General features: G+C 37.0%; 1 protein-coding gene, 1 long non-coding RNA gene and 1 pseudogene across 3 annotated transcripts; 1 reads left to right on the plus strand and 2 right to left on the minus strand.

Moving 5' to 3' along the window:
- Positions 1-592: 592 nt before the first annotated feature.
- Positions 593-2,943, minus strand: LOC117238158 (probable glutathione S-transferase 5). The gene is made up of 2 exons (XM_033502825.1): positions 2,755-2,943; positions 593-763 (listed from the first exon to the last, which is right to left on the minus strand). Exons 1-2 carry the CDS (start codon positions 2,918-2,920, stop codon positions 726-728), a joined length of 204 nt encoding a protein of 67 aa, XP_033358716.1. The 5' UTR covers positions 2,921-2,943; the 3' UTR covers positions 593-725.
- On the plus strand, positions 915-2,591 carry LOC117238161. Of its 2 annotated transcripts, none has more exons than XR_004494128.1 (3): positions 915-1,073; positions 1,156-1,360; positions 1,456-2,591. It is a non-coding gene; the product is annotated as an uncharacterized LOC117238161 (long non-coding RNA). The 2 variants fall into 2 exon arrangements; XR_004494129.1 differs by having other exon boundaries at positions 1,478-2,591.
- An 8,488-nt stretch (positions 2,944-11,431) lies between the features above and the next one.
- On the minus strand, positions 11,432-12,915 carry LOC117238162 (annotated as a pseudogene).
- Between the last annotated feature and the right edge of the window lie 2,634 nt (positions 12,916-15,549).

Below are 15,549 nucleotides of genomic sequence, written 5' to 3' on the forward strand. Positions count from 1 at the left end.
AGACATCTGGGTGCCATCTTGTCCGTGGTGTGTGGCCTGGTCTCTGATGTGAATTGACGTTACACCAGCGTACATATATATGTAATATCGTGATATAATGTATTTACAAGAAGTGGACAATAGAGATGTTAATCAGACAGAAAAAGACGATTGTTGTTCAACCTGAACTATTCACTCCAAACGTACAGAAAACAGCGCAACTAAATAACTAGATAGCGACTCGACTTTTACCAAAACGCAATCAACACTCTCTCGGCAACGCCACTCGCAAACTCTGTCTCCGCTCAACTCGCACTCGGCTCCTCGACTCACACTCTGTTTCTCGACTCACACTCTGGCCGTTGTCGCATTCTATTGCCTTTTTCCTAGGCCCACCGCACACGTGTTCTGCAGACGCTCGTAGCCAGGGTCACGTAGGTCTTTTCCACGAAACTATGCACTTGAAAAGACCAATGACACATTGATGGGCCCGACGGCGCCTCGGTTCTCGCGACATTGTTCATAGTTCGCCCGATATTTCTTAGGCCTTTCGTCCACGATACTACATATATGTAGTGGTGTACTGGTCATCTTTTTTCCACACGTTTTTAGCTTTTTAGCTGTTTGTGTATGGGCGCCTAATCAGCCAATCAGAAATAGCCGGTATTCTATGAATCCTTCTCTTCAATGCTCGAAGAGCTGGATATTTATCCAAAGCTGATGCCCCAAACATATACTCGAAATTTTCAAGGTCCGCTGCAAACACGAAGTCCGCCCATGTCGTCTGAAAAAAGGTTTGTATACATTTATTTTGTACCTCCTCTATTAAACAATTTTTTAATTTACCTTGAAAAATGTGAAAAATCGAACTCTTAACTAAAGATCACTAGCTTTTTAGGAAGAATTTGGATTTTTATTTTATTGTCAGAATTTATTCTTCATTCTCTTTGCTTTCTTCAATATTGCCTCAACAAGTTCCTGTGGTTCACGATACTTGAAATATATACAATGTTACCAGCGTGGAAATTGTCTTGGAAACTTGGAAAATCTTTCAAGAGGAACAACATTGCTAACTGAGATTCGAGAAAGGAAAGGTAAGTAAATCCTTGCTTCTACTTAGAGCTTTTTTATTTACTTCTGACGAGTAAAGTACTGTTATTAAAATTTGATTAAAAGTACCAAGAATGTCGAGATATAAACAACCATTTGTGGAAAGGTCAGGAGAAGCAGAATTATCGAATAAACGTTATATAACTCTTAGTGATTAAGTAAGAGAAGAGAAACGAGAAAAAAGTCTTTTATCTAGGTCTTAATAAAGTATACTATATTTATCTCCATATCAAGAATAACAACAAGATATAAACAGTCTTCTAGAAATTGAGTAAATATTACATAATTACATCTTGAGCAATATTTTGCGTCTTAGCTTTTGCTTGATCATTATGATAATCTTAAATATCTGTAAATTCTTCACAGACTCTTTGCATCTTCTATACAGGTATCTCATGATCATGTGATAAGACACAGGAAGAAAAAATAGAGGAAAAAACAGCGTAAAAAAAAGTTGCGTAGGAGTATCGTCGCACTACATCATTCGACAATTGATGCACGTCATGGCGATCGTCACGGTTTAAAGCAGGCCATCAAAAACACGTTTGTTATCGTACGGAAAAATCTGCGACGTTCCAGCTGTTCAGGTGCATCGAATTGTGAATCATCGGCGGTACGAAGCAAGGCGAGGGGAGTAAATAGAGAAAGAAGAGAAGAGAAGGATTCGCATAAATGATAAAATATAATCGTTCGTTCCTCGTCGATGGCGGATGGATGGCTTTAATCGTGGACGATATCGATACGATTATATTTTATACATTTGAAACAAATATAAAAGACGAGCAAAAACCAGAGATACGATCGTTATGATATTATTCAATCGGTAGCCTATTTACCTCGTTTTTTGTTCACCTTCTCTGTCTAGTAATAATTTTTCGATTCGACTGGCGTGACGTTACGTTGGCGGTGTAAAAACACGATTTTAAACACCTGCGGATAGTTGCATGAGTTTCGAGCGATTCCATTCCCTTCGATTTATATTTATGCGATCAACGCGCGGATCGTTAACGCATTATGCAGACAGCAGATGTTACGTAATCACACATATCGTAATTGGAAATTAGTAACGTTATCGCGTACCAGGATCTTCCTGTCTTTGATCATTGAGTAACACTTCGTTGTCCTCGCTCCTTCCGCGGATAACCAGCGTTTATCATATAGAGACAGGGATTTGCAAAGAATAAAAGTTGTAGAACGTTGAAAGGCGTTGAGAGAAACGTGATGTTATCCCGTTATTCGTTAACGCAACGCAGTTAAAAAAAATCCCGTAGGAAGATTACGATAATAGATAACCTGAGTCGAGTGTTTGTCGGGGGATCTAAAAGATTCTTTCGAGTTGAGCGTTTGAGATCGCAGAGAAGAAAATTTGGAAGCCATCGAATTCGCGATGTCGATAGAAATCTTCAGTTGGAATCGTTGTATCATAACGTAGTCTGCTTATTGTCGATAAGACTTTACTAAACTAAAAGTGACTACTAAAAGTTTCTATCCTCTAAATTCTATCTACGATTCTATAATCTAAAAACTGACTTTTGCAAACAAACTGTAACATTCGCTTAACGGAAAGACATACGTATCTTGTTTGTACTCGTCTTTTCACAATGAATTCTTGAACGTCTGTCTCTGTGGCACGACAAATGCAAAGTCATCTCATCAGTTACTCACCTTGCTCCAAATCTTCAAGAGTATCAACGAGCACTTCGCATATCAACTCATCCCATTTGCCCTTTCCCATTAGATCGTACTTCCTCGCCAAGTATGGCGCCACAGCGTTACCCTGCGCTACCGGTTTCCCGTCTACCTTCAGCACAGGCAACTTTTTATAAGGCATTGCTAAGAACAAACATGGCTCATATGAACACTGTCAGTTCGCTGTGGAGTGCCGAAGCGTGCAGACGTGTCTCTAGTGCCCAGCGTAGTTCGAAAACGACACGTGTCGCCCAACCGTCGAAAGAGAACACTGCTAAGTGCCCCTTACCCCCTAGGGAGAACAAAATCCCACACACCTAACCCCAACACGAATACTAGCTTCACAGCCTCACGACTAGTTGTTCATTCCGAATTAACTAGCTCGATGATGGCCCAGCAACCGCGACCAGGCTCTCCGGAGCAGACGCGCAGCTACCCCGTGCTACCCCCCCCCCCCGTGGCAGAAGTGTAGCAGAACTCTCCGCACTAACGACGCTAACACTACAAAGAAGAGGAAAATAGAAACAGCAACGCAAATAAACACACACAACAGGTTCGCCGTATTGGAATCCTCAAACGACGCCATGGAAATCGTAGAACCGCCACCAAACCAACACTCACAGAGAATCCTCCCTCCCCCACCAATTTTTGTGGACGACGTCATTGACATACAGACAATGACCAAGTCCCTAGAGAGAGATACCAGCAAGGAGGAATATAACCTTAAGATAAGCAACAACAAGGTGAAAATACTACCGACGAACCCAGAAGCTTACGGAAAACTCACCAAGACACTCAGGACCCTGAACGCCAACTTCCACACCTACCAACTTAAACAGCAAAGGCCTTTCCGGGTGGTCCTACGAAACATACACCACTCAGCAGACATAGACGAACTAAAATACGAACTCTCAAAACTCGGCCACGAAGTCGTCAACGTAAGTAATATAGGGCATAGAGTCTCGAAAGACCCGTTATCCTTATTCTTCCTAGACATTAAACAAAAACCGAACAATAAGGAAATATATAACATCAGTCGCCTAATGAACGCGATAGTAAAGATCGAACCACCGCTCGTGAAAAAAGAAATAGTGCAGTGCAAAAGGTGCCAAAGGTACGGTCATACGCAGAAATACTGCAACCATACTTTCCGCTGCGTTAAATGCGCAGGCTCTCACTCCACTGACCAGTGCGCCAAATCACCGGAAACCCCAGCGAAATGCATCCACTGCCAAGGGGACCACCCTGCCAACTATAAAGGCTGCCCAGCATGTAAAACACTATACACGAACAGATACCCTAAGCTCAGAGCAAAAGAGGTATCCAACCAAACATCCAGCCCGCCGAAATTCACGACTACCCCAACCCCCTCAACCAACCAAACATCCAGTCCTACCAAATTCATCTCCACCTCAACCTCCTATGCCCAAGCAGTACAAGGCATCCAAAATAACCCGAACAGCCAAAGGAATCTTCCCCAAAACAGTGTCCCCAACCCACCTAACACAGACAACTCCTCAAGGCTTGAAAAGCTAATAGAGAAACAATCAGAGCAAATAAATCACTTGCTATCGCTACTAACACTCATCGTGGAAAAATTAGCACGCCCCGACTCAAAATAAAACCAAGGCGCATAGCACTGTGGAACGCCAACGGTCTAGCGCAACACAAACTTGAACTAGAACTCTTCTTAAAACACCAGCAAATCGACGTAATGCTCGTATCGGAAACCCACTTCACCGACAAGAGCCACCTGAAAATAAATGATTACAAATTCTACCATACCCAACACCAGCGGAAAAGCCCACGATAGCACCGGAATAATAATCAAAGCAAGTATTAAGCACTACGAACTTCCATCATTCCAGAAAGACTACCTCCAAGCAACAAACGTAGCAATAGAAGACTGTCATGGCTCAATCACCACCTCAGCAGTATACTGCCCTCCCAGACACTCCATCGCCAAAGAAGACTTTGATAACTTCCTGGACACCCTGGGCAATAGATTCATAGTTGGAGGAGACTATAACGCCAAGCACATCCAATGGGGCAGCAGACTGGTTACAGCAAGAGGCAAAAACCTCTTAAACAGCATAAGAAACAACAACCTCAACTACCTCACCACATACGAACCCACATACTGGCCCACTGACACCAACAAAATACCCGACCTTCTCGACTTCTTCATAACTAAAAATATCCCATCAAGACACGTCCAGATCAACTCCTTGGCTGATCTCTCCTCTGATCATTCTCCCGTGATAGCAACAGTCAGTTCAACAATCATCGAGAATACACCTAATGGCTCCATTCACAACCAACACACCAACTGGCAGCTCTTCAGAGAAGTCTTTACACACTCAACCTCAGCCTTCACCCCACCAAAAACAAAGGAAGATATCGAAGCAGCCACGGAATACTTAAACACGAGCATAATAAACGCAATCCGCCTCTCCACACCGACAAAGCCATCTAACAGCAAACAAGAATATCCCCATTACATACTACAAAAAATAGCAGAAAAACGAAGACTAAGAAGAGTATGGCAGACCCATAGAACACCGGAGGACAAACGCAAACTTAACAACGCAACTAGAAAGCTATCCAGAACCTTAAGAAACTATAAAAACGGCTGTTTCCATAAATACCTCGTCAGCTTATCCCCCACAGCCGACGCCAACTACTCACTATGGAAGGCCTCCAGGAAACTCACACGCCCCCCACAAATAATCCCACCTATCCGCCGCCCGCAAGGCGGATGGGCGCGAAGCCCTATAGAAAAAGCCGACCTGTTTGCAAAACACTTGTCAAAAGTATTCAAACCCCATTCCCCCCAAGCCGCCGCGGACGTTACTGAATACCTGCACACCCCCTTCCAAATGTCCCCTCCTATCGAACCCTTCTCCGCTGCTGAGACTATAGAAACAATCAGTCGCCTAAACCCCAAGAAAGCAGCAGGACACGACCTAATAGGCAATAGAGCAATCAAGGAACTTCCCATAAAAGGGATAGCACTCATCACATCGATTTTTAATGCTATCCTTCGCCTGGAACACTATCCTAAGGCTTGGAAAATCTCATTGATTACCCTCATCCCTAAACCCGGTAAACCGATATACGAAACCTGCTCCTATCGCCCAATCAGTCTTTTACCTATCCTGTCCAAACTATTCGAGAAGATGCTCACGAACCGACTCCTTCCAATCCTAGAGAACTTGAAAACACTCCCAGATCACCAATTCGGCTTCCGAAAACATCATTCTACAGTAGAGCAAATCCACCGCCTAACTCATACGATCAGCCAAACACTCGAAAAGAAAAAATATTGCTCAGCGGTCTTCCTAGACATCCAACAGGCATTCGATAAAGTATGGCATGAAGGGCTACTATACAAACTTAAAAAGATCCTACCCCACCCCTACTACTCCATCCTAAAATCTTACCTAACCAATAGGCAATTCATGGTTAAATACCTAGACGCCACTTCCGCAACATTCCCAATAGAAGCCGGCATACCCCAAGGTAGTGTCCTCGGACCCCTACTGTACTCCATCTACACTGCCGACCTACCTATATCAAACGATATAACAATAGCGACATTTGCAGACGACATAGCGCTATTAGCTTCCCACGCAGACCCGGTAATAGCCTCATCCACTCTCCAGCGATGTCTCGACTCCATGGAAAAGTGGTTTCACAAATGGGGCTTCAAAGTGAACGAAAAGAAATCCTCACATGTAACCTTCACGCTCCGAAAACAAACCTGCCCCCAGATCACCATCAACAATGCAACAGTTCCTAGCAGAGACACAGTCCGATACCTGGGCATGACCCTGGACAGGAGACTAACGTGGAAGACACACATCTCAGATAAAAGGAAGCAACTAAAGGGCAAACTAAAAAAACTCTATTGGCTCACGGGCCGACGCTCCAAACTAAATATACAGAATAGAATTACCCTCTACAAGACCGTAATAAAACCTGTCTGGACCTACGGAATCCAACTATGGGGAACAGCAAGTAACTCCAACATTGAAATACTCCAACGCTTTCAATCGAAAACGCTAAGATCCCTAATTGACGCACCTTGGTATGTAACCAATGAAACAATACACCGCGACCTCAAGATACCCACCGTCAAAGAGGAAATAGCAAAATATAGCGACAGATACAGCAAAAGAATCAACGAACACCGAAACCCCCTAATCACTGGACTACTCGATACGACGGACCAGACTCGCAGGCTGAAGAGGCACTACCCGCTAGACCTAAACGTCAGATTCATTTAATTATCCAAATTAAGCATATGCACTTACTTATAATACTTATAAATTATACCTATCTATAATAAGTATTAACTTATTGTAAATAAACAGCCATGTCACTGCGCCACGTCAGAAAAATTACTGAAAATTCTCAACGCGAGAATTGATTGTAATTTCAACAAATACATAAAAATATGAACACTGTGTAGAAGGAAACGATCGATAGGAAATCACAACACAGCTTCCGAGGCCGTTGCGTTCTTGTGAATAGATGAATCGAAATCATTTCGGTTTTAATCAACATGGTCTAGTAAAGAAATACAGAAATGTCTTCTTTCTCCTTTTTTTCTTTTCTTACGATTACGATGGACAGGGTATCGCGTGTTTTTGACTGTTGGGAAGAACCTAAAGTTTTTAAAATCAAGGATAAAAGATAATACCAGACACGGAAAAAATATTAGAAAATGTACACGGTTCTTGTAATGAAAATTGAAATGCAAGGAATATAAATCGAATGTCTCTTGCGAACGTAATTTTGTGTTTTACACCGACAGGATTGATTTACAGACTTACGTTGATTTTTTGTTTCTCTATCTGCAAGCGACATATAAGATTATATCGAAGACTATGCTGCGTAAAACTTTTATTATACTATTTACGATAGAAATGTCGCAACGGAAGATCGAATTTTATGTCTGCTTTGTTCTTTCGACTTTTTAGCTATGTTCTTGTTCATTTCCGAACTGATTTCAATTTCTTATCCTTTTTTTTCCGACAAGTCCTAAAAAGTTTTTAAATTAACGAGAAACGTAGAAGTATTTTTGTATTCCTATTTTAAGTCACCTATTTACGGTTTTCTCAAAATATTCGAAATGCTTCGATTCATTGAAAACAATAAAGATTGCAACACAAAAATTCGAGAATCGTAAGTGAATTAAGTTGGTATTCGATAAACACGATATTACGGAAGCAAAACTTAATGAAAAGTTCGACTTTATTCCGTATGAAATTTTACTTTAAGTAAGTTTAGCCTGCACGTGAAACGAAAGTTTTATATACAGAAAAGTTTGAGTAAATGGTAGATATCTGAGAGTTGAACGATGAAAGTAAAAATCGATTCTTCACGCTTACAATCCTTGTATTCAGGCCAGAGTTCTTCGGGGATCCTCTCCTCGGTATACTCGATGCCAGTATATGCAAATATGTACCGTATATGTTCGGCACGACCACGGGCATTGAAGTAGATTAGTTTGTAGGTATGTTCGTCGCTCATTTTCCTTGCTCTGTCAACTTATCGAGAAAAATGTTACAATTAACTCGTGTACTTAACAGACTGTGTGCGTGTTTGTGTGTAGAGAGAACAATTTATTTATAGATGGAATAATTCGTATAATACGCAAAATAAATCATTTAGAAGGCTGGAATATGTGTTTTTGAAACAATTAATTATGTCGAAAAATATTTCAAACGAGATATAATTATGAAAAAAATAATAATTAAATGTATGCAAATGTATGTAATAATGGTTAAATGTATATAAATGTAATAATTAAATGTAATTAGTTGTGAAAAAAATAATAATAAAAAATAAATAAATGTAAAAAAAGAATTAAATGTAATTAGTTTCTTTTTACGCACGCGATATTATTGGCGATATATGAAGGTCAACTTTATTTTTTTAAATAGATATATTTATACATATATTTATAGATATAAATACATATATTATATAGATACAATAGTATATATAATATATATAATAATATATCTGAATCTCGGAGTCCGAGCTCGTGGCGCCCTCCCGGGAAGGGCTCGCGGGAGGTAGCGGTTCTGCGTAGAAGTTCTCCATCGTCCGGTCGCGCGTGGGGTACCTTTATTGTCGATAGTTACACTAGTGACGAGGGCCTCAGGCTTGATAACGAATCCGTGACCAACGGGAGGACTATCATATAAAAAGCAACAGGATACACGAAATAATATAATTCTGACTAGGACAACATAAACGCAAGAAGTGTTGATATTGAAAAAAATATTTAATTTCGTATATAAATATTTTCATATTTAAAAAAGTTTCCGGAAGCAGGAAGATTTACAAACAAATAATATCATAAACCGAATGTTTCATGATCCTTTTCTAATTAGAGGGTGTGACAGCATGTGAGAACGTTTCTTAAAAATATGACTTATTGCAATTACTTAATCGCAATTATAAACGATTAAGACCTTCTCACAACGAGGCAATCTATCCAAAGTATAAAACTCGTTATACTTGATGAGAAAACAAATCTCTACTTAGGTTTCATTTCGTTTCATCGCGTTCATAAAAAGTGAATTTGTATGAACACATCGTGCAATTTAGTAATTAGGACCGTTGATCTCGCTGCAACATAGATGGATAGAAAAAGCCATTTAAAATGATACAACGTCGGGAAGACAATTATGAAAATTATAAATGGAACACAAGATAAAATTGTTTAAGATTAATTCTTCTTTTTTTTTTAATCGCGAGTGTTTGCAAACGAAGTTTCAATCTGTTTACAATGATAGCAATGAGAGGAGGATGTCTATGAAAGTTATAAATGCGATATTGAATAACATTTCTGCGAGTGGGTTTGTTTTTCGTTACAAATGTTTTTTAAACGAATCTGCAATCTGTTGGAAACTACGGAACAGTAACGGGACGACTGATAGGGAAATAAAAAAGATCGCGTTTTATTTGAACAGACAAATCTTTGAAATCTATTCGAAAGTCTATTTGAAATGGTACGAGCTCGAAAAGAACGGTGAATACTATAGAAGAAGGATTAATTAAAATTCTTATTAATCTGTTATATTAAATACCTTGATCGATGCCAAGATAACAAATTATTATACAAAACAGTGAAGTATCCACGTCTGACATTAATATTGAGTATTAGCATTACTGTAATTTAATTTTTAACCGATCCTGAAAATTCCTTAGAACGTAAAAAGTATAAAATGTTACTGTGCATTTCAGGATTAAATGCACTGTAATTTAGAAATAGTTATGAAGCGGAAACAAATAATTTATTCAGAATAAGAATTCTACGTAATCATGTTAAAAAAAAAAACGTACTTATAACGCGTTTAAACTCCAAATATGTAAAGACAATAAGGGAAAAAAATTAAACGAAGAATCGTATTTTTTGTAAATTCACACAAGATTTTATCCAAAAAAAAATTAAGATTTTTTGAAGAACGTACAAGACGGAACACGAACAATAAAAAAGGGATGTTAAATACAAAAAATAGATTGAAATTTAGATTATGAAATATAAAAACAATGATATTGCATAATTTACAATTATTTTCGATAGCTTACGTCAGTATGTTGGAGTGTAAACTATAAAATATTCAAAAACTGATACCATTTAGAGATAATTTAGAAAAACAATAAATTGCGGAAACCGATAGTTAAAACTCGATACGATCGATACTCCAAAACTCTAATCCTAATAATTACTCAGCAATAATAACCGATAATTCATGTTGATTAATGTTTGAACTCCGTTTTTTTCTGTATGTGTATACAAATTTTGTACAGTTTGATAAAGCGAAATTAAATTATCATCTTTTTGTACTACTTCAAACATTGAGATTTGTCATCTTCAAGGTCGATCACACATAGTTTCAGATTGCGGAGTTGCAAGGGTAATTAATTTTGCAATCGGTTTTCCTTTGATATAGATGTGAATACAAATAGCCATTGATTGACAATATACCGAAGCAATTCTAGTTTAATTTGAAGTCATCGATCCTTTGATATTTTTGGAAGAATAGTAAAAGTACAGAGAAAACAAGAAAAAATGGCGTTAACTAAAAGATAGCTCCAATGTATCTCATAAATATTATCTATATATCATTTGTAAGATGTAAGTGACCAAGATATCGAATTATACAAAAATTGTATGTAATGATTAATACTTGAACGTTACTTACATTTATGTACATGAAAATTTGATCTTTTATTAACTAAGTTATTGATCGACAAAATGACTTCCTACATAATTCTCCGCCTGAACTGAAATGCATATTTTTTTTACGCAAGCCTTATGTGTAGCTAGCAACGAGCAAACAGATTAATTACTTTACACACGGTCGTATCTTGTTTGCTGTAGGCGAGTTCTCTCGTGTAATCAACGAAGTACTCAACTTTAAAGCGATAACAGAAGAACATTATTGTATCGATAAAAATCATGCTTTTTTCAAAGAAATATGTAACTCGTATTTTTTCTAAAGCAACCCTCATAACGTATTGAATAAAATAATCATACATTTTTTTTTGTTCAACATTTGTAAAATACGATATTATCAAGATCACCAAGGAGGTAATCTTCAATTCTTAATGAATATAATAAAAAACATAATTAATGATTGTTTGATGGTTTTATTATTATCTCTATAATACAAAAGCACAACATCGTGTCAACAGTTTATATAGTTCGTATGTTTCTGTAGGAATACACAAATAATAGTTCTCTATCACAACGTAATCTAAAGGGAAAACCCTAACTAAATGACAAAAATATCGGTAATAACTGGAACTAATGAATGTTAAAAGCAATCAGTATATTCCATACAAACTTCCATCAACACGATTCGTTCTTCATTCTCTCAACACACTAAGACCGCAATCTTTAAACGCTTATAAAACCATAAGCAATCGTGAAGTTTAGAATTCGCTAACTGGGCGTCTCTCAATCCAGTTTTTGATCTTGGGCAGAAGGAGGACCTTTTTCTCCAGCAGCTTCAGATTCTCGTAATTCTCGATCAGATCAGACTTGTACATAAAGTTCAAATAATCGAGCAGAGCAACGAATGTTAAATCAGCCCAAGAGAGAGTACCATCGTAGAAGTAGCCGTCATTTTCCTTCACTTGCTGGTCCAAACGTTCTAAAATGAACGCAGCGTCTCTTCAGCAGCCTTGCGTTTTGCAGCTTTGACCTTCTCGTCCTCCTCATAGTGGAAGGCGGCAATTTCTGAAAATTTGTTTGCAGTTAAATACTATTCGCTAATGTTATACTAATTTGAATACAGTGTTGTGCGAAATTTAAATGATACTGAAGATAGAATTACAATCCTTTTTAATCCTTTGTCTTGTATTGTTGACATACGTGTATCGTTCGGTTAAATCAAATATTAAATCGGATTTCAACTAATAAATACCTGAACAGATATGTACTATCTGTTATCAAGATTCTCATAAGATTTATGCAAAACAGCACTGGATACTCACTATGACGAATATCATGAATAGTATCAACAGTGGCATCAATATAAAGATTTGCCCAGTCAGTCTTTCCAGCTAAGTCATATTGTTTGGCTAAGTAACGGCAAATAGCTGTAGACTGAGCAACCTTCCTTCTATCAGCTACGAGCATAGGAAGCTGGCCATAAGGAGTCACTAAAAACATACAACTAATAGAATCAAAGATTCTATCGAACAAACAGATTATGATGCTTCTTAAATATCTAGCTTCCTGTTATCTGTTTTGGAAAGATATAATTTAATTTATTGATAATTTATCAGCAAACAAAGGGCATTGTCTCCTTAACAATACCTATTGTTCTCCCACATATCTTATAGAGCAATGGAGAGTAAACAATAATCTCTGTTATACTCTGCATAATTGTGTTCTACTTTATTTAGCTACTTTAGTTAAATTAGGAAAGATGAGATTTAAGAAACAGAATTTCTTTAAATTTTAAGCTTACAGGGCTTTATTTCTGGCCAGACGTCCTTTTTGATACGTTCATCTTCAAATGGAATACTAGCATAGCTGAAGAAGAACGGATTGGTTCTGCCAATGCCGTAACTGGGAAGTAAGTCAATTTATAGAGCGGGATCTTCCTGGAAGTATAATATATACAAAGTAAAAACAAAGAATCATTGATGACAAGAATTATATTATTACAAATTATGAAGTATAAGACAATTTAAGTAAAAAGCATCAACTACTAACTACTCGCATAGCTATTTGTATCTTTATATTTTAATATAGCTTAGATATAAAAAGAATATTATTTTTGGATGTAATAATGTATAAACTTGCGCCAAATATTATAACAAAATATTGCACTTTCTATTTAAGTAGGATAGACATATTACCGGCATTTATCTTTTTTCTATAGCAATGAAATTGTTTATAAAAAAGTTTATAAGAAAACTATCAATTAATGCAAACAACGCATTTCAAAATATTAATTACATTCGCACGATTCGTTATCTCTAGCATTTAATTTAACCATATGGTTCTATACACCCAAGACCCTCTAACAGTAATTTAGTACCATTACTAGTCGTATGTACAATGTATGTTTGTATACAACTTTCGTAACTACAAAACATTCAGCATGATTATATATTCTTCCAAACTTAAGAAACATTTTCTAATTGCATACTTAAATTTATCGATCAATTATGAACATATGATAACATTTATTTCTTTCAACTACTAATTTTCAAATCCTCTGCTGTTCCGTTAATTGAACGACGCGCCGACTTTTCGTACAAGTATCTTGTATCTTATCTGTATTATTTAGTTATCAATAAAGAAGAAACATTTTCTAATTGTATACTTAAATTTATCGATCAATTATGAACATGTAATAACATTTATTTCTTTCAACTACTAATTTTTAAATCATCTGCTGTTCGGTTAATTGAAGGATGTCGGCTTTCTGTAGAAGTATTTCATATTTATAATTTAATTATGAATAAGGAAAAAACATACAAAATATAGTTTTTAAACGGTTTATTATTTATAAAGAGAAACTTTGACTCGGGATATATATACTATATATATACTATTTACTTACAATTTTTTTTTAAGACTTCAAAGTCGAAACAAGCACAGGAAATTTCCAAGCCGGTTAACAGAAACTTGAATGAGACAAAAATAACCTTTAGATCAATATATGTTCTTCTTCCCCCTGTTGCTTCCACGTAACTCTTATCCTATTGGTGGAGCTGTGCTGATATGTGAAATTATGACTACATAAAAACATCGGGAAAGACTCATTGAATGATTTTATAGTTTAAGGTTAATAAATTTCCATAAATTAAAGTTGAAAATTTATGAGAACATGTTTTCTGTAACAAAACTTAGTAAAAACAAACTAGTAAGGTTTATAGATTCTTTAATGATTATGTATGTATTCATAAATTAGTTCGATAAACATCGTTCGATAAAACGTCGAACAACACACAACATTGAAGCGCGAAATTTCAAATTCAAGGAAAGATAAATAACAAATTTGCGAACAAATGATATTAAATTTACAATAATCTCATGTAAGAAAAAATAAAAGGGATAAAAGTAGTACAGAAGATAGAAAAATCTATAAAACTGGTGGCTGGGAAATAGAAAATATATAAATTTATGTTATTAGAGTTTAGTACTTCTGTCGATCAATGTGTTACGACCGTTCGTGGAGAGACGCAGTCGCAGTAGCGAGAGGCGTAAATTCTCGCTACGATTCGGTGAATCGACGCCGCGAAGTAGTCGTTCCCCTGCTTCGGTTAAGATAAGAGGTGGTTAAATGAATATGACACAGTATAGTAAGTTATATTTCACCGTTTATTCCAACAACTTATAACGAAGGCAGTTACGCTGGTGCGTATGTACGAGATGAATGAGTGACTGATCTGTGGGTGTGTCCTACCCGGTGGAAGGATATTGACCGTTCGAAGGATGTGAAATCAGAACTGTCTTGGGAGACGATGCTGTCTCGGAGGAAAGCTAAGGATGGGTGTGTCTAGCGCACGGGACCATCGGATTTGTTGGTGACGATTTTAGTTAGGATTTTAATTCAAGCTGAGTTGACCGTGATTCAATTCACGAATATCGGAGAGGAAAAGTCGTAATTCACAATATTACACACAATAATACCTTCACATAAAGGAGCACAGCTCGGATGAGACATTTTATAGTTAAACTTTTAACGTACTCATAGAAACGAAATTTTTTTTTTTTTAAGTAGAACTGTTACATTTTACGACACGTATAACATCGAACATTTACCAACGTAGCGATGCCAGCGTACATATATATATACTGGAGTACTGGTCATCTTTTTTCCACACGTTTTTAGCTTTTTAGCTGTTTGTGAATGGGCGCCTAATCAGCCAATCAGCAATGGCCGGTATTCTGTGAATCCTTTTCTTCAATGCTTGAAGAGCAGGATATTTCTCAAAAGCTCGTCCCCCAAACATATACTCCAAATTTTCCAGGGCCGTTGCAAAGGCGAAGTCCGCCCATGTCGTCTGAAAAAAGGTTTGTATACATTTATTTTGTACCTCCTCTATTAAACAATTTTTTTAATTTACCTTGAAAAATGTGAAAAATCGAACTCTTAACTAAAGATCACTTAACTAAAGATAGCTTTTTAGGAAGAATTTGGATTTTTATTTTATTGTCAGAATTTAATGGATAATTTTAGAAACTTCAACCTTTGGAGGTATTTGTTAATTAAAAATGACAAA

Source organism: Bombus vosnesenskii, unplaced genomic scaffold (genome assembly GCF_011952255.1).
Source record: "Bombus vosnesenskii isolate JDL3184/JDL3185 unplaced genomic scaffold, Bvos_JDL3184-5_v1.1 scf7180000013439, whole genome shotgun sequence".
In the NCBI taxonomy this organism is placed as follows: domain Eukaryota; kingdom Metazoa; phylum Arthropoda; class Insecta; order Hymenoptera; family Apidae; genus Bombus; species Bombus vosnesenskii.